The following is a 24557-nucleotide window of genomic DNA, read 5'->3' as shown; positions in this document are numbered from 1 at the left end:
TAGTCGATAGGGAATATAGGCACAGATATCAGCAATCACATATCTCCCCCATTCATGTATCATCAACTAAAATGTGCTCCCCCATTTTGTTACAACCAAAGCCGAAAAGAGCTCGGTAAAGTTTGACAGCCCATCCACAGACCCGTACCACGGGATAAGAAGGAATTCAAATGTATACTTCGCAATACCTCGAAGCTTGATTTAAAACACGTACGGCATGATGATACATGACCCCCAAACACGGATTCATACACACATGCTTCTGCTATCTCACTAGGTCATACCCTTTTCCTACCTTCTCCTCTCCTCCCCTACCCAACCATGTAAATGTATTAACCCCTGACATATATTTTTCTCTTTTTGAAATGTTTTAGAAGGTGGCAGTTATTGTTGACTGCCAAAGGGTGGACTGTCAAAGTCAGAAAAATATCTCTATGCACACTACCATATTTGCACCTCACACAGGTCCGTGCTGCGCATGCGTACGCTCTCCCGTACGTGCGCATACTCACAGTCGCGGGCACCCGCAGGCGCACGGTATGCGTATTTACGGTAGAGTTTATGTGATCGTAGCGTGCGACTCAATCATTACATATTTTCACTATATAATGTATTTTGTAGATCATGGTCCCTTTGATAGATTCTGAAAGTTTGGTTAATATAGAATGTTCATGAACAGAGAAATCCCTCTTTGTTTGATACGAAGGGTCAGACAGGAGTAATACAGTGGTGTTTAGTACCCATCGGAAGAGTATTTAATTAGCAATATTCCGGTGTTGGTTTGAAGCAGATTAATCGCTCGTGCGAATAGTTATGGACATAAGAAGTTTATGAACATTTACTGTATTTGCACTTACTTATCCATGCGGCGGGAAACCCAGTTTCCCTCCCACCTGAGCTGTTGGAAATAGTCACGGCCCACCTGTATGAATCAACCTATGACCTTTTGTTATAATGCGAGGAGGAATTCCTGTGTCCAATGAACAATGAGATTGTAGGGACCATTGAATTGTATTGTGTGTGGGGCATAAATAGACAAGCCGATCACATCCAGCTCTCACTCTTCAACGGTTATCATTGCTGAAAATCGGGAGCTGGATGTCCAGAGGCGCATGCGATCGTTTCCTTTGTGCGTAAGTTTTTCTCCGCAACTATATTGATCTTCTTGTTATTGTGGGCCAATTTCTCTCTCTCTCTCTCTTCTCCTCTTTCTCTCTTATTTTCCCTTAAATAGTAATTGTATTATATTTCCTGTGTAGTTATCTGGTTAGGTAGTCTATGTTATATTGTAGTGTATGATTTGTATTTGTATTAATTCTTTTGCAAGTATATCATTCATAATATATATATATTAGGCGTTGGACCCTAAGCCCAGGTATCTGTGTATTTCTTATAGTGTTAAGTATTCTCAGAGCGTCGGTGACGCTCAAACAGCTTTTGAGTTAATAAGGTTACACTGTGTTGCATCTACACCCTATCCCTACACTAAGGTTTTACTGCACAATACACTGTTTATGGTTTAGGTTTAAAGGTTTAACATTGTGAGCGTCAGCGCCACTGGTGATCTCCTCGTGGTCCCGAGCGTCCGCTACGCTATAGCGAATCATTACGTTAGTCAGCAGCCAATAGCGTGCCTGCCAGTGATCTCTTGGCCGTGAGCGAACGTGACGCTTGAGCGTCTCGACTACGGCTGAGCGATTGTTACGCAACGAGCGTACCCTTACGGTACTTCATACGTAAATAGCGTACAGTGTTCTTAGACCTCATAAAGGGTTTTATATACGATAAATATTCTGCTTTATCACCCTTGTCTGCTTGGACTGCAGCACTATGTGTGTGCCAGGACTGTGTTATTTGCTCTGTGCCCGACTGTATGCTGACATCAGTTTAACTAACTGCACCCTCTATTGGAAGGTTACCGGCAGTACAGTGCACTCATCCATGTTACACAGCGCCCCCTATTGGAAGCATACACTGTGCTAGAAGTACCTGCTCCACAGCACCCCCTATTAGAAACTTGTGCTATACCTTACAAGTAGCTGCTCCACAGCGCCCTCTATTGGAAACTTGTGCTATAGCTTACAAGTAGCTGCTCCACAGCATCACCTATTGGATTACAAATACTGCGCACAGTGCGAACTCACTCTACAACATCCCCTGTAGGACATTGATATAGCTGGAATATTTTGTCATCAGCATAAACTGAACATATCCAACCTAGCGCCATCTTGTGGACACGCTAGTGATTATATGGTTTAGGCAAGCTCATTCGGATACTGCACCTTGGTTTGAGTAAATACTAAGTGGTACTACAGCATTATTTGTAGCTAACATAGTTGATTACCAAAGTTAATTGAAACGTTACAGATTTATGCTTGCGGTTACAAGTTAATTTAATTTACAGATAGTGTTGATACACATTACATTTGGTTCGTAATAACTCAATCTCATTAATAGTGGTGACCCACGAAAACCTGCAACAATAAATTGTTGTCACCGTGCTTTTGTCTATATATCTGTGGGGCTCTCTTGGGGTTATTCATCAGGCTTCTGCGGAAGAAGCTGCGAGAGATCCTGAACCAGCAAGCGTCCTCTGGGGAAAACAGGTACGACTCCACACCATCACAGGAGTGCTATTACACTATATCACACATTGTTGATATTCCACTTTCTCCTCCCCCCCCCCCATTTTATCCAGAACTTGCTTGAGCATCTGCTGAGATTCTGCTCTTCTGTGTGCTTGTGGTGTGGCTGGATGGTAGGCCGCTCCATGCCTGCTGGCTCCTCCAGTGTGTGCACAGTCAAGTGTGCCTCATGTGACTTCCTGTTCGAGCCTAATCAGGAAGCAAGCTCAGCAAAGTGTCGGGATTATTCACATCGCTGTTTGAATAAGATGCACAAGTAAACTCTGCTGTCTCTAGGAAAACACTGTAGTGTAGCATTTCATATGCAGATACAGCCGTGGTTGCACCCAGAATATAGGCAAGCCGCATATCATTTTAATCAACATAAGCTGCTTTTGTGTTCTATACACATCGTTTTGATGCACTTTTAATGAAAAAAGTTGCACATAAAGACGCTTGGTTCTACCGAGCCACGGAATGGTGTGACTAGAAGGGCTGTTTAATGTGCAGGGAGGCTAGATGTAGGAACACATATACATAAACACATACACTCATATACTGTACTTAGTTACAAATGTATCAATATACATAGGTACTTACATACACACACACACACACACAAATACATACTTTAGGCAAACATATACAGTATACAAATATCAAATACACATGTATATATATAGGTATATATACACACACACATATAAATATATACAGATACCAGCTATACATAGGTACATACATACAGACATATACATATACCAGATACACTTATACTGTACATAGGTATACACACACATACAGAAGAGGTGTGAGAGAAGTGGAAGAGACCTGGGGACAGGCATGTGTGCAGATACACGGCGCAGATGTCAGTGAGAGTCCAGGCAGCAGATGAGAAGATGTCTCACACTGGGGATAACAGGTGGTGGCTTTGGCTGTCAAGGCCAATACCGTTTAGGAGAAGGATGTCTCTTTTAGATACTGTACATATATCACATTTGCAGACTTTTTACGCAGGCCACCTGGGGACTGGAGGGTGATCCTGGGTGGGAGGTGCATGGGGTGTGGTGCTGTGACCTGCATCATTGCAACATGGCCCCAAGCAGCACAATGCTGCAAATTATGACACTGTGCATTGGGGGATGAGACCACAGTTATGCAATTCACCGCAGATTGTGTCGAGACCCAACACCACCTAGTTAGGGTAAGTGGGCAGATGCAGGATACTGGTCTCCTCCGTCACTGCTAGAGACTCACAGACGTATATTACAGGTTTCCTAGATTTTAGATTTTAAACTTGAAAAGAAAAATAAGAAATTCCAATAAAATTCAATTTTAAAGCGCAACGGAATTTGCTGCGCTATATAAGAAACTGTTAATAAATAAATAATAAATAAAATGAATGTGTCAGTATTGCCCTCACTATTAGTTGCTTTTGTATGTAGCAAAGAAATTCTGGACAGCTTAGCTGTCACACTGTGATTTGTGCAGGACGTGATACCAGGCCAACATGGTTTTCCTTAGGCACAAAACTGCACCTTCTAGCTGGACTTACTCCTAACTCTAAATGAAGTCCTAAATCAGAAGTATGATATTCTCCAAACTGGCAGGTGACCACAAGAGAGCCCATGTAGCACAAAAGAACAGCCTACGCCATAACAGAGGAGAAAGGAGATTCAGCTATCATACTTATTAGGTGGAGAAGAGTTATGGGTGGTCATTCCGAGTTGATCCCTAGCTGCATTTGTTCGCAGCGCAGCGATCAGGCTAAAAAATGGCAGTTCTGCGCATGCGTATGTGGTGCAATGCGCACATGCGTCGTACGGGCACAACGAGCGATGTAGTTTCACACAGGGTCTAGCGAAGCATTTCAGTCACACTGGTGGCCGCAGAGTGACTGACATGAAGTGGGCGTTTCTGGGTGGCAACTGACCGTTTTCAGGGAGTGTTTGGAAAAACGCAGGCATGCCAGGAAAAACGCAGGTGTGGCTGGGCGACCGCTGGGCGGGTTTGTGACGTCAAAACAGGAACTGAACAGTCTGAAGTGATCGCAAGCGCTGAGTAGGTCTGAAGCTACTCTGAAACTGCACAAAAAAACGTTGTAGCCGCTCTGCAATACAGTCATTCGCACTTCTGCTAAGCTAAAATACACTCCCAGTGGGCGGCGGCATAGTGTTTGCACGGCTGCTACAAACTCCTAGCGAGCGATCAACTCGGAACGAGGGCCATGGTTGCCAGCTGACTTTATTGCACATTATTACGGTATCCGTTTGGATGGTCGACCATGTTAAGGTCGACAGTCATTAGGTCTACCACTATTGGTCGACATTGACATGGTCGAAAATCCCGACGGTCGAAATCCTGACAAGGTCAAAATCCCGACATGGACAAAATACCTACATTTAAAATACAGACAAGGTCAAAATACCTACATGTAAAATGCCAACAGGTCAAAATACCGACATGCCTTTTTCATTGTTTTTTTTGTGTGTGTATGTCGACATAGGTCAACATTGACACCATATAAGTGTACTGCGTAGCTTCGGGCACGGTGCCTCGCTGCGCTCGGCACACTATTATATTCCCCCTCCAGGTCCACTGGGATGGTAAAGTATGAACAAGTAGGTTTCAATTAAAAACTCATGTCGGCATTTTACATGTCAGTATTTTGACCTTGTCGGTATTTTAAATGTCGGTATTTTGTACATGTCGGGATTTTGACCTTGTCGGGATTTTGACCGTCGGTCAATTGCTGTCAGGATTTCGACCGTTGGGATTTTGATTGGAGGTAAATTGACTGCATCCCTTCTAGAGTTGATTGCACTAGGACAGTGGTTCTCAAACTCGGTCCTCAGGACCCCACACTGTACATGTTTTGCAGGTAACCCAGCAAGTGCACAGGTGTATTAATTACTCACTGAAACATTTTAAAAGGTCCGCAGGTGGAGCTAATTATGTCACTTGCGATTCTGTGAGGAGACCTGCAAAACATGCACTGTGTGGGGTCCTGAGGACCGAGTTTGAGAACCTGTGCACTAGGACATAGGTTCTCAAACTCGGTCCTCAGGACCCCACACAGTGCATGTTTTGCAGGTAACCCAGCAGATGCACAGGTGAATTAATTACTCACTGACACATTTTAAAAGGTCCACAGGTGGAGCTAATTATTTCACTTGCGATTCTGTGAGGAGACCTGCAAAACATGCACCGTGTGGGGTCCTAAGGACCGAGTTTGAGAACCTGTGCACTAGGATGATCCTTATATCCTTCTGGTTCCCCCAATCATCCTTTCCTGCTGTGTGCAACTACTGGGCAGTCCGGGACAATGCAGTACTGATTGTGATGACTGGAATAGGGATGGTTGGAAGGTATGCATTATCATTCTAAAATATATGGTTTATGCCACCTGCACACATAACAGTTTCTGTAAAACTCACACATTGGGGAAAATTTACTAAGATTAATTTTTCAGCCGATTTTAGCCAAGATCAATCTCGGCTGACACAGGCCATTTGAGATTGCAACTTTTTGAGAAAAAACACGGTAATTTACTAAACTACTATGTTTTTTCATGTAAATCGTATTATTGGGAAGTGTTTTATGGGGGAATTTAGTAAAACACTGCCGGACATGACACAATGAGGGAGATCCGTGTAGGGCTTCATTGTCAGTGCTGTAACTAGGTGTGGGCCAATGGTGCATTACCCACAGCACAAATGCACTGAGGGCGCACCATATGGCACCACACCTGCACGGCCGCGCTGGTACGCTGACACTAACTCCGGCGCTGCTGCCGCTAACAGCTTCTCATTAAAGTATGCTGGACAGCCGCGGCCTGCGACCAGAGCGTAGGAAGTTTTTTCAGAGGAGGGGGTATCCGCTCCTCCCCGCCCCTGGCTCCTCCTCTTTGAGACCAGCATCCGCCGGGGACAAGAGATCGCGCTGTCAGATCCCCGGCGGGGAGCGGGCACTTACGTCAACTCTGAGGCCAGGTCACCGCATCTTCCAGCCACCCCACAAAACAAGTTACTGGGCTGGCGGATTGGGGTAGGGGAGTGGAGGGGGGAGGTTTCTGACTGCTGTGTCTGCTGTCAAATTTACACTCTCACTCTCTCTCTACCCCCCCAGACTCTGCTGCCGTAATGTGTAAAAATAGGGGACTGCTGCCATGATGTGTAAAAAGGGGGGACAGTACTGCTGTAATGTGTAAAAAGGGGGACAGTATTGCTGTAATGGGTAAAAAGGGGGACACTGCTGCCGTAATGTGTAAAAAGGGGACGCTGTCTGCCGTAATGTGTAATAAGAGGACACTGTCTGCCGTAATGTGTAAAAAGGGGGACACTGGGGTGTGTGGCCAGGACGGGCATGGAGTAGCACACACATTGTGCAGCTCTCCAGCCAAGATATCCTGCAGATACATCCTGAGGTCCCCCCTGGGACTGATTTGTGGACCGAGGTTGGGTGAATGACTGGTGCCCCCCCTGGAGTGGATTTGGACGGCCACTGCTATTTCTCAAGCCGCCTCGAGCTGTATTGAGTGTGAGCCCTGGTGCGTGCTGGGCCCGTGCGTGACGCCGCGGGCTTGCGCTGCTGACTAACCCGGAAGTTCGGCCTTCCCGCCTCTCGTCGCCGCCCGCTGCAGCCAGCCGAAGTGTTAGCGAGTGGGTGGGAGGTGCTAGTGTCCGCCGCTTCATTCAGCTGTGCGGGCGCCTGGAGCCTCCTTTGAGCGGCCGCCCTTCCCATCCTGAAGCGTTTGCCTCTGCCAGCTCGCGGACCGCTCCCTGGACCCCTGATGCTCTCTATGATGCCTGCATTCTCCCTATAAACCTTAGGTATCCAGGGGACTGAACTGCTGCTGCGGGGGGTACAATTGTTGGGAGCCTGTGCTGAGTGTTATCTGCGGTGGGTGCACCCTCTCCCCCCTCCTCTTCTCCTGGTCTATAAAGCTTTCTGCTCCTGCCCATACTATTACAGAGATTGAGCTCCCTTGGCAAGCCCAGGAGGCATTATTGTGGGAATTGGAACTACGTGCCTTAAAGGGACAGCGTCTGTTTAGGTGGGATACTGCCTAGTGCCCTGCTCCAGTCCATATTTGTTGACATCCACTGTACCGATATTCAGCAGTACAGCCAAGAACTCTGGTCCTACCCTATATATATATATATATATATATATATATATATATATTTATTTATTTCCCGTGCCTGTTGGCCTCTTCATATTGTGCTGGTGAGTGCACCTTCTCTCTTTGCCTGCATTTGCTTTAGGTCGTGTGTTGCGGCATCGTGTTATCCAAAATGGTGAGAGGCCGCCAGCACAGTGCGGTGGCGGGTGTGATGGAGAAGTTTGTTCGTAATCCCGGTCCTCAACAGCAGAGGGGAGAGACTGTCCGATCTGAAGCATCACCCCCATCTCCTGCTTATAGTTCTGCTTCTTCTGAACCGCCGGATGCTGCATTACAGAGAGTGCCGTGACTGCTAGTGAGGCTCGCTTGGCTGATAAAATTGGGCAGGTGCAGTCTGACCTCTCCATTATCCATCAGGATCTTCAGCGGGTGAGGGAAAGGGTGGGAGAGGCCGAGACCCGTATCTCCAATGTTGAAGATTCTGTCGCCCCGTTGGGACGACGTACTGATGCTTTGGAATCTCAAATGACTGATGTACGCAAAAAGCTGACGGATATGGGGGGACGCTTACGGCGTAACAATATCAGATTCATTGGCTTGACTGAGAAGGAGGAGGGCTCATCTCCTGAAATATTTCTCGAAAAATGGCTCAGGGATGCATTTGGGTCTGAAGAATTTTCGCCCTATTTCACAGTAGAACGAGCCCATAGAGTTCCGATGCGCCCAGTGCCTCTAGGGGCCCCACCCCGTACCTTCATCGCCAAATTCCTCCATTTCCGTGACCGGGACACTGTTCTGAAACTTGATCGCACGAAAGGCCCTCTAAAATGGAATGGGTCACCAATATCGGTCTTCCCGGACTTTGCGGTGGATGTACAGAAAGATAGGGCTCAATTCCTGCCTGTTAAAAGGAGGCTCCATGAACTTGATTTGCCATATGCTATGCTCTTTCCATCGAGATTGCGGGTGGTGGCTGATGGTGAAACAATTTTTTTTACGACTCCTCGTGAAGCTTTGATGTGGCTGGATAGACGCTTCCCGACGAGACGTGCTCTTGCTGATCCTTGATTGTTCCTTGTGGCTCTGGTTGCAAGACTTTTGTTATGTCGGATATGATATGTATATTTACTGTGGGGCTGCAGGATGAGGGAGTGTTTAACTGTTTACTTATTTTTCTCTCCTCTTCTGCTGCTTTGCTTCAATTGTTCAGACCTGTTATATATTTCTCTGTCAATATGCCCCGACATGATCTGGGGGGGGGGGGGGGGGGGTTATGTATGGTCCTACGTTGTCTATATGTGTTCTATTTCGTATGTTATACAGTCCCAGGGGGAGAATCTATATGATTCACCCCATATTTATTTATTTTTTTGCGGGGTGTTGTGGTTTGTGGCTGGAAGCTATCTCTTTTCTCTCAAGTGCCATTATATTCTTTGCCCAGCTTAGGGTATAATTTGCTGAGGGATTTTTTTATTTTTTTTTGTAGGTTCTACCTACACCAATTAATGGTGCAACAGGTTTTTGTCTGTTCTATTTTGTAGGAATTTGTACTCTGTTCTGGGATCCAGGTATGCTACATGTTGGGGGTGGTATACAGGGTGGGGGGAGGAGGGTTGTTTCAGGCTGCGGTTATTTTTTGTGTGGATGTTTAAGGTTTGACTGTATGTGGATTGCTGCTGTATTTTTTAGGCACTGGCGTCCTGCAATTGCGCATCTGAGTGACAGATTTGGCTGGCTACGGGATAATGTCCTTATATTTTTGATTTATTATGGCTGGGCTTAAAGTGATGTCTTGGAATGTGAGAGGGCTCAATGATAAAATTAAGAGATCCCTGGTACTTCGACAGATCAGACAATATGCTGTTGACATTGTCTGTCTTATGGAAACTCATTTGGTGGGTGGCAAGATTCTTTCCCTAAAGAGGCCCTGGGTGGGATGGGCGTTTCATTCAATGCACACTTCTGCTTCTCGTGGAGTTTCGGTTTTTATTAGAAAGACCGTCCCCTTTGTGCTGGAGTCTATACAAACGGATCCTTTGGGGGAGATATGTATTTTTGAAATGTAAATTATATTATGTCCCTGTACTCCTCCTAGCTGTGTATGTGCCTCCCCCTTACTCTCCCGATGTTCTTAAGAAGGCTGCAGGGTTTATGGCATCATTCCCGGGGATATCTGTCATTTGCATGGGGGATTTCAATAATGTTTTAGATGTGGCACTGGATAGGTCCTCTATTCCTCCCTCTACTGTGCATCCTCGGAAATCCGGTTTTTCTGAGGTTGTGTCGGTGTTGGGCCTGGTTGATCCCTGGAGACTGAGACAACCGACTCTTAAACAATATTCCTGTTTTTCTCTTTCCCACCCTTCGTTCTCTAGGATTGACCTGGCCCTCCTCTCGAATGACATGGTTCCCCAGGTCCGTGATGTTAGATATGAGACTAGAGGTATATCGGATCACTCTCCCCTGACCTTTACCTTAGATTTTCACTGTTCTAGAGGACAGGCTGTATGGAAGTTTAATCCATTTTGGCTTGTACACATGGGGGATGGCTCTGATTTGGTGGCCGCATGGCGGGAATTCTATGAGATGAATAATGCAGAACACTCTATTTCTAATCTGTGGGACACATTTAAGGCGTATATGAGGGGAACTTTGATTAAACGGGTGTCCAAATTAAAGTCCTTCTATAGGCGTCGGGAGGCCGAGCTGGAGGCCCGGAGTGTCGCTGCGGAAACACAATATTTGCAGGACTGCTTAGACAGTTCTAGATTAACCTGGCTATCGGCACAAAGGGTATGGAAAGATTATTTAATGGAAAAGACTGAGCATAGACTCCTTTTTTCTTCTCATGTCTTTTATGCTACTGGTGACAGGCCTGGGTCATATTTGGCTTCCCTGGCACAGGGAGACAGATCTACTAATGTTGTAATTGAGATTATAGCCTCAGATGGTGCTATTCTGACACAGACTCCACAGATTGCGTCGGAATTTGTGTCATATTATAGATGCCTGTATGGTTCCAAGCTAGACTGTACTTCGTTGCAATTGGACAAATATTTAAACACTGTATGTTTTCCCTCTTTGTCCTGTGAAGCTTATGACTTCCTGGAGGCGCCCATCTCGCCTGAAGAAATTATGGTCGCTGTTAAGGCCTCTCCTAGTGGTAAGGCTTCGGGATTAGATGGCATACCCTCTGAGTTATATAAGCAACATTTGGATCTCTTTGTTCCTCACTTACCGTACTTGAGTTGTATAGCCAAATTTTTGTACAGGAGTCTCTTCCTTCATCTATGGCGGAGGCATTGATTGTGATTCTTCCTAAACCTGAAAAGGATCTTAGGAAAGTTGAGTCCTATCGCCCTATATCCCTTCTGCCCACTGATATTAAGATTTTGGCCATGGTCTTGGCGGGTAGATTGAATAAGGTTATCTCTCATATAATACACCCGGATCAGACTGGATTTATGTCCAATAAATCGACATCCATTAATCTTAGACGTTTATTTACTCATTTGCAGATTCCCCGTGGAGACACTTCCTCCTCCATAGTCGTTTCATTAGATGCCGCTAAGGCTTTTGATTCTGTGGAGTGGGATTATTTATGGGAAATCATGCGTAGATTTGGTATAGGCCCAAACTTTATTAAATATGTTAGATTACTGTACTCTTCTCCCTCAGCCAGAGTGGCGGTGAACGGTTTTGTGTCTCAATCCTTTCCTTTATCTAGAGGTACACGCCAGGGATGCCATTGTCCCCTACCCTGTTCGCTATGGCTATTGAACCCCTTGCATGCCTTTTGAGGGCAGACGGGGGGATTTCTGGTTTTAAAGTGGGAACTCGGGAGGATAATATGCTGACGACATTCTATTATTTGTGGATCGCTATGCTGAGTCTATGCCTAGGATTTTAGATATTATTAATGAGTTCGGGCGATACTCTGGGCTCCTAATTAATTGGGAGAAATCCTCCATTATACTGTTTCGGGTTGAGATCCCTGCCTCCCCATTAATTGCTCTTCCATTACGGTGGGTGGACTCCTTCAAATATCTGGGCATTTGGGTGTCTAATGATCCTCTCAAATTCTCCTCCCTAAATATCACACCACAAATAACTTACCTTCGTAGCAGGGTGAAGACCTGGGGGAAGCTACCCTTGACGGTCACAGGGAGAGTTAATATGATAAAGATGGTTTTCCAACCCAAACTTCTATATATTCTGCAGCAGTCGCCTGTTTATATCCCTCAGAAGGTCTTCAAACAGATGGATGGTTTGCTTTCTTATGGGCTAGTAAGCGGGCACGTCTGAGACTCGATACCCTGACCAGGACACGGCAATTGGGGGGTTTGGCTCTCCCCAACTTCCGATTTTACTATTACGCGGCACAACTGACGCATATCCAGGTGGCTCCCCATTACAGCTGCTTCTTTGTGGCAGCGTTAAAATGTCCACAATGCCGCTTATAAAACAATCCATTTTGATTTGGAAGTTGGTGCACTCTATGATGCAAGGACATGGTATTGACCCTGATACCACGCTAGATAACACTTATGGACTGCCGGAGCTGTGTCGGCTTCAAGTCAGGGAGGTCTGGGGGAAGTGGGGAGTGTTCTCTTTGGGACATTTGTATACTGGTGGGGTATTTAAATCATTTCAGCAACTTCAACAAGAGTTTAATGTCCCCTCAGGGTTTTTCTTTAGATTCCTCCAACTGCGTCATGCTATGGCTGCCCAATTCCCCGATGGCCCTCCAATTATCACTGACTCCCGGTTAAATCAATGTTGCAAATGCTGGGATCGGGACACTTGGTTTCTAGGATATATGGCCGTATACTCCAGATGCATCATAATGAACCTCTTGCCTCTTTTCGGATTAAGTGGGAGTCAGATATAGGTTTGTTGTCGGACGACATATGGGAGGATGCTTTGGGGACCCATCGGATCTCAACTTCTTCTGTTAGATACCAGAAAATACAATTATTTATACTTCATAGGGTGTATATGACCCCGGTGAGGTTGGCGCACATCTGGGGATCTCATAGCTCGAAATGCCCTAAATGTGGAAGCTTAGGAGCTGACTTTTGGCATCTGCTTTGGTCATGCCCCATGATGTCGGTGTTTTGGAATGAAGTCATACGCGTTATAACTAATACAGGTATTTCCTCTCCCATACTTACGCCTGTAACATGTATACTGTTGGTAATAGATGAGGAGGCTTTAGATCCGCCCAGCAGACGTTATGTCATTAACTTATGTGCTCTGGCCAAGGTTTGCATTGCTAGGCTGTGGTTGGCTGGGGAGGCCCCGATCCTAAAGTCATGGATCTCTTTGGTCAATGAATCCATTGCACATGAAAAATTTGTGTTCCTGGCTAGGAATGCGGAAAAAAAATTCTTTATGATCTGGGGAAGGTGGATGGGTTCTCGATACTTCAAGGATAAATAAGGACCAGATTTGTATTTGTTTTTCCTCTGGGAGATTTCAGAGGTGGGTAGCCCGTAGCGAGCCACGTTATGGTATACTATGTTATTTCTACTCTGCATGTGTTTACTATGTACGCGGTATATTGGGGATGTTTTGCCCCAGGCTGCTAGTGCTTTGAAGCTATATAGCTTTGTCTGAATCTTTATCTACCTGATTTACTTTATATTTTACTCTTATGCAGCTGTATGTCAGTTATTATGTTTGTTTTTTGTTGTTTTAGTTATTGCTAAATTTATTGAATTTAAAAAAAGGGGGACACTGTCTGCCGTAATGTGTAAAAATGGGGGTGCTGTCTGCCGTAATGTGTAATAAGAGGACGCTGTCTACCGTAATGTGTAAAAAGGGGGATGCTGTCTACAGTAATGTGTAAAAAAGGGGACGCTGTCTGCCATAATGTGTAAAAAGGGGGACTGTCTGCCGTAAAGTGTAAAAAGGGTACGCAGTCTGCCGTAATGTGTAAAAAGGGGGACTGTCTGCCGTAAAGTGTAAAAAGGGGACGCTGTCTGCCGTAATGTGTAAAAAGGTAGACTGTCTGCCTTAATGTGTAAAAAGGGGGACTGTCTGCCGTAAAGTGTAAAAAGGGGACGCTGTCTGCCGTAATGTGTAAAAAAGGGGACGATGTCTGCCGTAATGTGTAAAAAGGTAGACTGTCTGCCGAAATGTGTAAAATGGGGGACTGTCTGCCGTAAAGTGTAAAATGGGGACACTGTCTGCCGTAATGTGTAAAAAGGTAGACTGTCTGCCTTAATGTGTAAAAAGGGGGACTGTCTGCTGTAATGTGTAAAAAGGGGACGCTGTCTGCCATAATGTGTAAAAAAGGGGACGCTGTCTGCCGTAATGTGTAAAAAGGTAGACTGTCTGCCGAAATGTGTAAAATGGGGGACTGTCTGCCGTAAAGTGTAAAATGGGGACACTGTCTGCCGTAATGTGTAAAAAGGGGGACTGTCTGCCGTAATGTGTAAAAAGGGGGACGCTGTCTGCCGTAATGTGTAAAAAGGGGCTCTACCTGGTGTAGTGGTGCTACTGTGCAGCGTAATTTGAATAATGGAGACTACTGTGCACCGTAGTATGAATTGGTATTATTTTGTGGCCACGCCCCTTCCCCATGAAGCCACGCCCCTGTATACACACATAATGCCCCTTACACATATGCCGAGCACTACTGCACAACCAACCCACCCGCACACAGCACTCATATGGCCGCTAACACTGTGATCTCTGCCTCTGCTTGGATACAGATGTGTCCTCATACATCTTGCCTCAATACACCATGCAGCAGGAGATGCCTGGCGTGAGCCAGCTAGCAACTCTGCTAATGTTGAGCGCCTGTTTTTGATGAAAGTTCATCTTATTTGCATTACTATTTGGCTAGGATGCACAAGCAGCTTCTGCTGATTAAAAGGATATGCAGCATGCCTATATTCTGTGTGCGACTGTGACTGTATCTGCATACGAAATGCTACGTTACAGTGATTACCAAGAATACACTGTAACGTAGCATTTCATATACAGATACAGCAGCAGTCACACAGAATATAGGCATGCTGCATATCATTTTAATCAGCAGAAGCTACTGGCATTCCAAATACCCCAGGCATTTGTCTAGTTTGCCTATGTCTAGGGCTGGCTCTGTGAATGGCAGTGTATCTCAATATGAATTGTTAGAACTCTGCGTGATTGCTGTTCAGTAAATTACCGAGTTGCGTTTTCGTATGAAATCAAATCAGGAGCTTACTAAATTTCCCTTATTGTTTATAAATCTATATAATAATTCTCTAAGGACTATTTTACCTCCTGCATGAATGCAACTGTCCGATGGCTTCCACCGCTAGGGAAATGGGATAGACCTAGCCAGACAGAAAGAGGTCCTGCCGGGTACAGGGTAGGTATGGGGAAAGGACAGAGTGGGAGCGGGCAGGATGACATATACCGGGTCCCTTTACTAGTCATATAATAATGTAGTATATGTTTTTCAAGTTTCCTTGTTTTATGAGTATTATGCCAAATGAAAGAAATTCTTATTTTACTTGACTAATATGGTTGTCTATATAAATGTACTAGTTAAATATTAACTATCCCTAAGTTGGGTTACATTGATCACAGTGGAAAACAAACTATTGCACATTTTAAACGTATTTCTAATGCTAGGAACAAACTGGGTGATATATTGTTCATCAATCAAACGGACGATATATCACAAGCTGGTCGGCGGGTGAGTACACCAGATATGTCTGTGAATTACGTCATTCACAGTCATATTGTGCCGGCCCTGTAGCAAAGCCAATGTCCGATATATCTGTAGATATACTGGTGCATCTGGCTGTACGTACGAGCGACCCGCTAACCGTGTGTACACTGTCTGCAGGGACAGTTGGGTGGGCAAATTTAAATGCCCTCCCAACTGTGATATGAGGACCGACATATCAAGCAGCCAATCGGTAAGTGTATATGTGTATCTGAATCCTCTGTTCTGTTGGTACAATGGCGGATCCTCCATTAAGCTGGCGTAGTGTGTACCCAGCTTTAGTCACAAATGCACAGCTTTAGTCATAGTAAATCTAAGTAATATAACACATTGGTTGTGGCTGTATTGTATTGACACACATCTCAATAAAGTATATATCCCAATACACATATGTGAAGTAAATACAGAATGTTTACCAATCATATAACCATACAGATAGTTGTATCCACACCAATATTAAGTAGAACAGATTTAATGACATAGCAAGCATATGGAGATATATTCAGTTACCTTCCATCCACAGTGACTGCTTTTTGCTGGCCATCTGGAAAACATATTGTAAGATCCACCTTTCTATGCAGAACATTTTCTTTAGATTCCTCTGTACTTTGGTTTCCAGTGCCATCGGAGTCTGAAGATGACATATGTTCCATCCGTGGTTTGGAAGTACAGTGTATTGGTGGAGGAGGAGCACGGCCTTTTATTTTCTTACTAAAATAAGAAGTATAGACAGGTTACTATGATACTAGCACATTTATTTATTTATGTTTTGTTTGATTTCATACTGAGAACAAGTACAGTACTTCACATTTCTGATAGTAGTATGTATGTAGTGTGTTCTAATGCTGCATGTAACCTATGATATACAGTATACAGACTTCATCAGTTAGGCATGAATTCAACTAAAAGTTGCAATTTTACAATGTGCAGGCAGATGTAGAGATTTAGAGATAGGGGGTAGTGCTACTGTAGCTCAATTACATAGTGCGGTCTTAATGCTGCTCACTACTTTCTTGCAAAATGCAAAGGCAGGCAATGTATTTCCTGCATGTGAAAAGAAAGCATTTCTCAGTACATTTTAATTATACTTGGCAAATGATCATTTCTCCCAGAGGGCAGATGCAGCTGACTGCTGATGAGAGCAAGGCCAGGTCTTTAGACTCCGTCCTCTCATCGTATAATGCTGCAAATTGCGATTTTTGGTTGATTCATTGTGAATGCCAACATTCTGTCCAAGTCAAAATTCTGAATGTTTGCAGAGTGGCACAAAGAGCAAAGTACTGATGTTCGGTACTTTGTACAGGTGCAGTACCTGTACTGCGCAAGTGCAATATGGGTCTGCAACGTTGGTAGCAGATCAGCTGCAGACTATCAGTGATGGGAGGAGCATGGTCGCTGTTACCTAAAACGGAGGTGTGATGCCCCTCTCTATGGGGGAGTGACGAGGCCAGGATTTCGGTAGATGGAGATTTCCTGGCCTCTTGGTAGGAACTGCGACAGATGATGGTGTCACAGGGATCACTAATGCAAGCAGGAGGCGTCTGCTTATATTAGACACCTCCTACTGCATTACCATACTCCTACCTACCAACTTCACAAAGTATATCATGCAACTATGCATGACTATGCATGGACTATGCAATAACATATTGAACTGTGAATGTGAGCTCACAAGCGTTCATACTATCATCAGCACAGAACACGCTGAATACTAATGCTGTCTATCTGATATGCTTTCTAATTTGGTCATGCTGTATCAATGGGTTATAAATCATCACCATCACTAACATAATAACTCTTTTGCTTCATGTTGGATGAATGGACTTTAATTCATTGCCATTGCCATTACTAACCAATGGACTTTAACTTATCACCATTACTAATATACTGCGAATAATATCGAATATACGATAGAAGTGGCTGTGATAGTAATCAGTGATATCATTTTAATTTGCAATTGAATCACTGGCCGTGTGGTATATTAATTAATGTATTATATGTATTAGATGTTTTAAATTTATCTTATTGAGTCAGGCAGCGCATACTTTTTTCTATTTATCTGGGGTGTATAGCAGGAGGTTCAGTGACCTCTGTTAATGAAGCAGCAGCTTTGACTCTATACAACTGCAGGAGCATGTACTGTCAGCGCCTGAGGATTGCATTATTGTAATGTCCTGCAACAGTTTTACTGTAGCAGTGCATGCTGGGATTTGTAGCTCAACAGCAGCTGTAGATCCACTTATTACCCACCTCTGAACTAATGCTTCTACTTGTCTGTTTGTTCTTCTTGTAAAACATTCACTCACAGCCACAAGTTTGTGTATGACCTCCATACTATCCACCAGGTATGGCTCAGAATCTTTATGTTAGTTACTGGATATAGCTCAGCATCACTAAACTAGTCACTCAGCTCCTGTGTACTTACCACCAGATATTACTAGTGACAAAGCATCAATGTAAGGTATAATACTGGGTACACACTAGGCATATATATCGGCCATTCAAGCGTAACAGCTGATACATTGTTGGTGGGTGAAGGCAAACGATATGTCTGTGAACGACGTTCACAGACATATTATGTTGGCTGCACAGCACTGCTGAAGGCTGATATATATAGTCAGATATATCGGCGCATCTGGCTGTGTGTATGTACACTTGCTGAGGGGGCTGACATCACAGCTGGGCAGGCAAATCCAAATGCCTGTCCGGCTATGATGTGAGACCGACACAACAAGTGGCCAATCGGTAAGTGTATATGTTTACCTGAATCAGCGCAACCGCTAGTCCACCATCAATTTGTGACAGTGTGTATCCAGCCTAAGGATCAAATCACAGGTACGGATATAGTAAAACACATAATAGAACAAAGAACAGGATTACATTTTTCTTCAAGTAAATATTATCCTCTAATGCAGCGGTTCCCAAACTTTTTGGAATCACAGCGCCCTAGAGTATCAGAATTTTTTTCATGGCACCCCTATGTCAAAAATTTCTTATTGAGAAATTCTCAATAAGAATACGGTCGAAATCGAAGGTTAGCACCGATTATCTCACAAGTGTATGGGCACCATTACAGTGTAAATCAGCCATAGGTGCGGCTAAGCAATTAATTTTACTGTTGAAGATCAAGAAATAGCTATAATTTAATATACTTCAGGTCCCGTAAACACTGTGTTTATATTTTCTTTTATGTTTCACTGGTTTATAAATAGACCAGGCATAATTTCAATTTCTCAATGGTAGTAAATTACTCCCTGCCCTGTTGTTACACCCTTTTTTAAATGATTGCTATTTTAAGTCACGGATTACTCATTTACAGTGGTAAAAGCTCTAAACTTTCTTGAGAAAATGTATTATCACCTACCCCTTAGCATTACTGAAGTCAAATCCTAGTGCACAAGGTGTACTGTAGAAGTGTAAATCAGAGATGACACAATCTAAAGGTCTATGAACTCACATGTTGCCCGGGCAGATAGTAAAGGCTCGGTCAGAGTACACGATATAGAATCACTGTTTCCAGTGTTCTTTATTTAATTTTGAATGTTGTTTTTTTTTTTTGTCTCTTACTATTTATCTAGTATTGTATATGCGGCATATTTACCATAGTCTGCATTTAAAATGTGGTTGTGGTGTGAAAATATCGCGCCTAATCACAATGTAGTAATTAAATTACCCCCAGAAGCTCAGGCAGCGGTGTCACTATGGTGGTGCGGAACGCATTGGGTTATACCAACAAAGGGGATGACAACAACAGCGGTGATAGATGACTCACAGGTCATCCACACTGTGGTGGGGGAGGTTGGGAGCTGCACAGCATGTGCAAGGCGTCCACACTGGGTGACACCAACACTAGTCATTACAGTGCTTCCAGGTTGCATGATACAGTAGCCCATATCCTACTATGGTCTAATGTAATCTATAGAGGACATTGACTACCAGAGAGAAGCAGCTCCCTTTTTACATAGACGAGACGGAGGGCCCTCAGTGGCCAACAAGACCTTAAATACAGCCCAATATAGAACAACCATATGTAGCTGCACAGATTGTTAAAGAAACTTTTATATAAAAATGTACATTTCATCGTGCAGTCTTGTTTGTGTCACGGGTAGATACGAACACATAAGCACATACCGTAGAAGACAAAAGTGAGCATTTCTTACTAGAAGAAGTCACACTCATCGCCCATAAATAAAATAATAAAAGCAATATAATATAAAATATAATACCCATACGGGTGGCACTCGATATACCGGCTGTTGGGATCTCGGCGCTCAGCATACCGGCGCTGGGATCCCAACCATTGAGATACCGACAACTATTCTCCCCCTTGGGGTGTCCACGACACCCCTGGAAGGAGAATAAATAGCCCACTGTGCCCGCTAGGGGCTCTTTTGTGCTCGCCCCGCTGCCGGCATTGGCCAGATGTTGGGATCCCGGCGCCGGTGTGCTGGGCATCGGGATCCCAAAAGTCGGCCACTCGTAGTACACCCTATCCATACATATGTTAAATTTAGAAGCCAGATAGTGCAGCAGCTCTGCTATTTTGTTGTCATCCCCTTGCAGCTGTGGTGGATGACGAGCGCATCCGTTGTGCAGGTAGAGGCTGGTGGCTGCCAGTGCACATTCCCAGCACCGCACCAGGTGTTAACACCCAGAGTGATGCCACTGAGTCCAAGTCAGTGATATGCATTGCTAATCCTGTATTTGTATTTGGCTACTGCAGGACAGAAGATTGTCAGTTGATTTTTAAAGCAATAAACAATGGATGTAGGTAAGTATTTAATTTTAAATGGAAACTGCAACTTTCAGTATGCTACATCTAGGTTATAACAATAATATTATTATTATTATTATTAGTAGTAGTAGTAGTAGTAGTAGTAGTAATATTTACTTATATACTGCCTGTGATAGATACACAGCAAATAAATATATATATATATATATATATATATATATATATATAGCCAATTTCAGAAAAATACTAAAACCAATAACACAGTAGTATGTATATTGTATAGAACTTCACATGTCAAATAAATATTGCCAGCTTAACATATTATGTTCATATAAATAATGTTCATATACATGGATTTGTAAGTAGTTTTTACTTATAAAAACCTCATACAACTTTTCCAGGCGCTAATGAATTTATGTGTACATACACTCAAGTACATGTAATTAGAGTGCCAATATTTTAGTACATATACCAAGCAGCAGTTAGGTCCAGCTGTGTCTGTGTACACACAGCTAATAGTAATGGCAACTTAAGTCACCTATACTAGAGGAAAAACACAATTTTGTTAATGACTTACTGCGCTAATAAAAATTCAGGTGCATAAATGAACGAGTACACACACTTCACTAGTTGAGTTCAATTATTTAAATCAACTAGTGAAGTATGTGTACTCGTACGTTTATGCACCTTAATTTTTATTAGCGCAGTAAGTCATTAGCAAAATTGAGTTTTTACTTATACAATATCTTACACTGGGTATTATATTAATCCTTAGCATGTATAATGATGCATGCACATGTGACAAACTGGCATCCAACAATGACTGTTTCCTATTGGCACCAGCAAGAAGTCCCTGATACGTGTTACAAGGGCTTACCCATCACAGGTGCATGCAGACAGACCTCTGCCTGCCTGTGCTGCCTAAACTGCATAACAACTGCTGGCTCCTGGTAAGATTATATTCTTCTGAGTAACAATAAGTAGCTTATTCATGGTGGTAGGCAGAAATTCATCAACCAAGGCGACTTTCACAGGTTATATGATCAACACATCCCTGCTCTAGCATTTCTTTTTCTATCCCTTGTTTTCTCAATCCAAAATAAACAAATAATTTGGTAAATTAATCACGTTTCAATATAATTCTTTAGCCCGTGTACAATACAAAATTATATGGATTAGTAAATATGCAAAAAAAAAATCTATATGGTGATGTCTATAGATTTCACAGAATTCCAACTGGTTACCAACCATTGTAAACCATATTAGTTATGTGGTAATCTATATAATGTATGGTATGTTATGCATAATACATCAAATAATAAAATGCAGGTAAGTGCAACATACTTTATAATATTACAGTCATAAAGTGTGTTTATGTAAAGCAACATCCATGGATAAACAATGTAATACATAAAAAGAAACAAAAATAAAACATTTGCATGGTTGAAGGAAAAATGGAGACCAAGAGTATAAACATTTCTGCAAATTAATCCAAACGTGGATTGTAGCTACTTGTCTTCGTTCACTTTTGTTTTAATCTATAAATCCTCTTTAACAAAATGTCATCCTAATTTCCAACCCCAAAACTCCAATTCAATCTATGAATGATCTGAAAAAAAAAAAAAAAAAATACAGTGTTCTAATGTTCTGTACGTTGATGTATGCCTGAATTACTACAGTGATTACAAAATATTTATCCTTGTTTTATTTTCTTATACCATGGAGTCAATGGATTTATTCAGGAATTCTTTCCACTGATGAACACAAAAATTCTATAATGTGAATAAATACAAAATTTATAGCTACTTAGAAATACCTGGAAGTAATGATATAAGTTCCTAGGGTAACACCTATTTTTCGAGACTTCATTTTATCCTTTGTCAGATCTCCCAGTGATAAAGAGAGTTTTTTTGCTCCAGATAATCCAGACACAGCAGATTGGGAAGGCACATAGTCTTTTGCTGGTTGCCACCGTACAACACACGACATTGCAGAACACGCTGTTAGCAAGTCAAAGTCCTGAGAGTGGTCTTTCCAGAGAGTTACTCATTAATGTTGTTATAAAGCGATCTGACTGCAGTCCTCCTTATCCTAAGGCAGCAGCAGGACTCTTATGTAACACTTATGAGTAACTTGTTTCATCCTAATAATTATAATTACACTACAGCGCATAAAATGGTCCCAGCCCATAATTTCTCAAGAGTCATGACATTAAAAAGTGTGTTAGGGTACAACGTCATGGATAAGCATTTGGTAGCTGACATCAACGTTTTTACACTTTCTCATAGCCCTTAGTTCCTAAGTATGTTTCACATAAAACTGCAAACACTGGAATTTAAAAGTAACTGCACAGTCAAAAGACTTCCTTGGGACATTACAACCCTCTATAAAGCAATGGTTTCAAAACGGGGCAGTTGCGGGGGTGCCAGGAGTCAATGTGATAGGCAAAACCAGTGCTGGTCGCTGCCATTCAAAATCTGTGATCATACAGAAGCGCGACGATGTCAGTGAACACAGAGCTGAACCTAAGGATGACAGGTAACAAATTTGCTGAATTCATCTCTAAAAACTCTCTGCCTGGACGTGCAGTGAAAAAAAGGAGATTTATGGTAAGAACTTACCATAGTTAAATTTCTTTCTGCGAGGTATACTGGGTTCCACAGGGAATACATTGGGGTGTAGAGTTGGATCTTGATCCGAGGCACCAACAGGCCAAACTTTGACTGTTATCAGGTTGCATTGCACCGCCTCCTCTATAACCCCGCCTCCAGACACTGGAGCTCAGTTTCGTTAACCAGTCCAATGTAGTAGCAGGTAAAAGAGACGGCAATTGTTAGTCACATAGAACCACATTCTTTGTTTTTGAACAACCTGAATAAAAAAAGGTATTTGTTGTTTTTGCACAAGCCTGGAGTCAGTCGCTGGTGGAATTTTTGTAGCAAAGCACATTCTAGCAAGACTCCTGTTACAAATGGCGCCTGAACGGGGACCCTTCTGCTAGTCGTGTCACACGTGGCAGAGGGCCCAGCAGCTGCAAGGTAGCGGCACACATACCAGCGAACTCCAGACCAAGCTGAACTTGTGGGCATCAGTACCAGACCAAGGGTGTTGTGAGTAGTGGTTAAAACCAACCCCACGGGGTAAAAATAATGATATGTTTTGTTTAAATTGAATGTGTTTGATTTTGGTGCAAAGGTTTGCATTGGCAGCAAAGAGGTTAAACAGGGTGCATGGACTGTTCTGTCTTCCCTGCTTCGCACCATTCATTGAAAGTAGCTGTGTTGATTTGCTCTAAGGGGTTGCAAACATCTGATAATTTATGACTGAATTTCTTTTCCAAACTTATTTTTACCTGTGCCTGCAAAATCTGGTAGTGGAAGTCTGGTGTCCCAGGCCCTCATTCCGAGTTGATCGCTCGCTAGCTGCTTTTAGCAGCAGTGCAAATGCTAAGCCGCCGCCCTCTGGGAGTGTATCTAAGCTTAGCAGAAGTGCGAACGAAAGGTTAGCAGAATAGTGCTGAAATTTTTTCAAGCAGTTTCAGAGTAGCTGCAGACCTACTCCTTCCTTGCGATCACTTCAGTCTGTTTGGTTCCTGGTTTGACATCACAAACACGCCCTGCGTTCAGCCAGCCACTCCCCCGTTTCCCTAGGCACGCCTGCGTTTTTGCCTGTCACGCCTGCGTTTTTTAGCACACTCCCGGAAAATGGGCAGTTACCAACCAGAAACACCCACTTCCTGTCAATCATTCAACGATCAGCAGTGCAACTGAAAAGCGTCGCTAGACCTTGTGTGAAACTGCATAGTTTTGTGTGAAAGTACGTTGCGCGTGCGCACTGCGGCCCGTACGCATGCGCAGAAATGCCAATTTTTTAGCCTGATCGCTGCGCTGCGAACAACGGCAGCTAGCGATCAACTCGGAATGACCACCCCTGTAAATTAGCTCATTAAGACCAATCAAGCAAAGTTGAAACCTTTTATAAATGTGGTTCTATTTAAATAGAGAAATTTTGTGGTACTATGTGTCCCAGCAATCCCTGAGTTCTAGTTTTAAGAGCCTGAAGGGAGAAGTTGTTTATTTGCACTACCAGTGTAAGCTATTTGTGACCACTATGTACATGCTACCTTTCAGTGCTTTGCTAAAAGCTTAATCTGTGCTAAAAAAAAAAAAGCAATTTTAATTTTCCCTTTCACTTACAGTTTACAAAGGGAACAGGCTAAATAAAGATTTTCAGATATATAGCATATTCTGAAGTGTCTCTTCAAGTAGGTAACAAAAAGAGAATGAATGCTAAAAAACAAAAGGGGTGACAGCTCTAACACCACAGGTCAGGAACTTATGTGGCCCT

The 24557-nt window shown here is 43.3% G+C and overlaps 1 protein-coding gene across 5 annotated transcripts in view; it reads right to left on the bottom strand.

Annotated features, from left to right (window-relative positions):
* The window catches only part of COBL (cordon-bleu WH2 repeat protein), a 952910-nt gene that overhangs the window by 631081 nt on the left and 297272 nt on the right, over window positions 1-24557 (bottom strand). For 3 of the 5 annotated variants that reach the window (XM_063922613.1, XM_063922612.1, XM_063922614.1), the window contains exons 1-2: window positions 22027-22224; window positions 15986-16186 (exon numbers count right to left, since the gene is read on the bottom strand). In XM_063922613.1, coding sequence (XP_063778683.1) covers window positions 15986-16186; window positions 22027-22199 — 374 coding nt within the window. In that variant the 5' untranslated portion in view covers window positions 22200-22224. Of the gene's footprint in view, window positions 1-15985; window positions 16187-22026; window positions 22225-24557 lie in introns of those variants that run through there. The other 2 variants (XM_063922617.1, XM_063922616.1) reach the window with 1 other exon arrangement.

The sequence above is a fragment of the Pseudophryne corroboree genome, chromosome 5 (genome assembly GCF_028390025.1).
Source record: "Pseudophryne corroboree isolate aPseCor3 chromosome 5, aPseCor3.hap2, whole genome shotgun sequence".
Taxonomy (NCBI): Eukaryota; Metazoa; Chordata; class Amphibia; order Anura; family Myobatrachidae; genus Pseudophryne; species Pseudophryne corroboree.
This window is presented reverse-complemented; position numbering and strand designations above follow the sequence as displayed.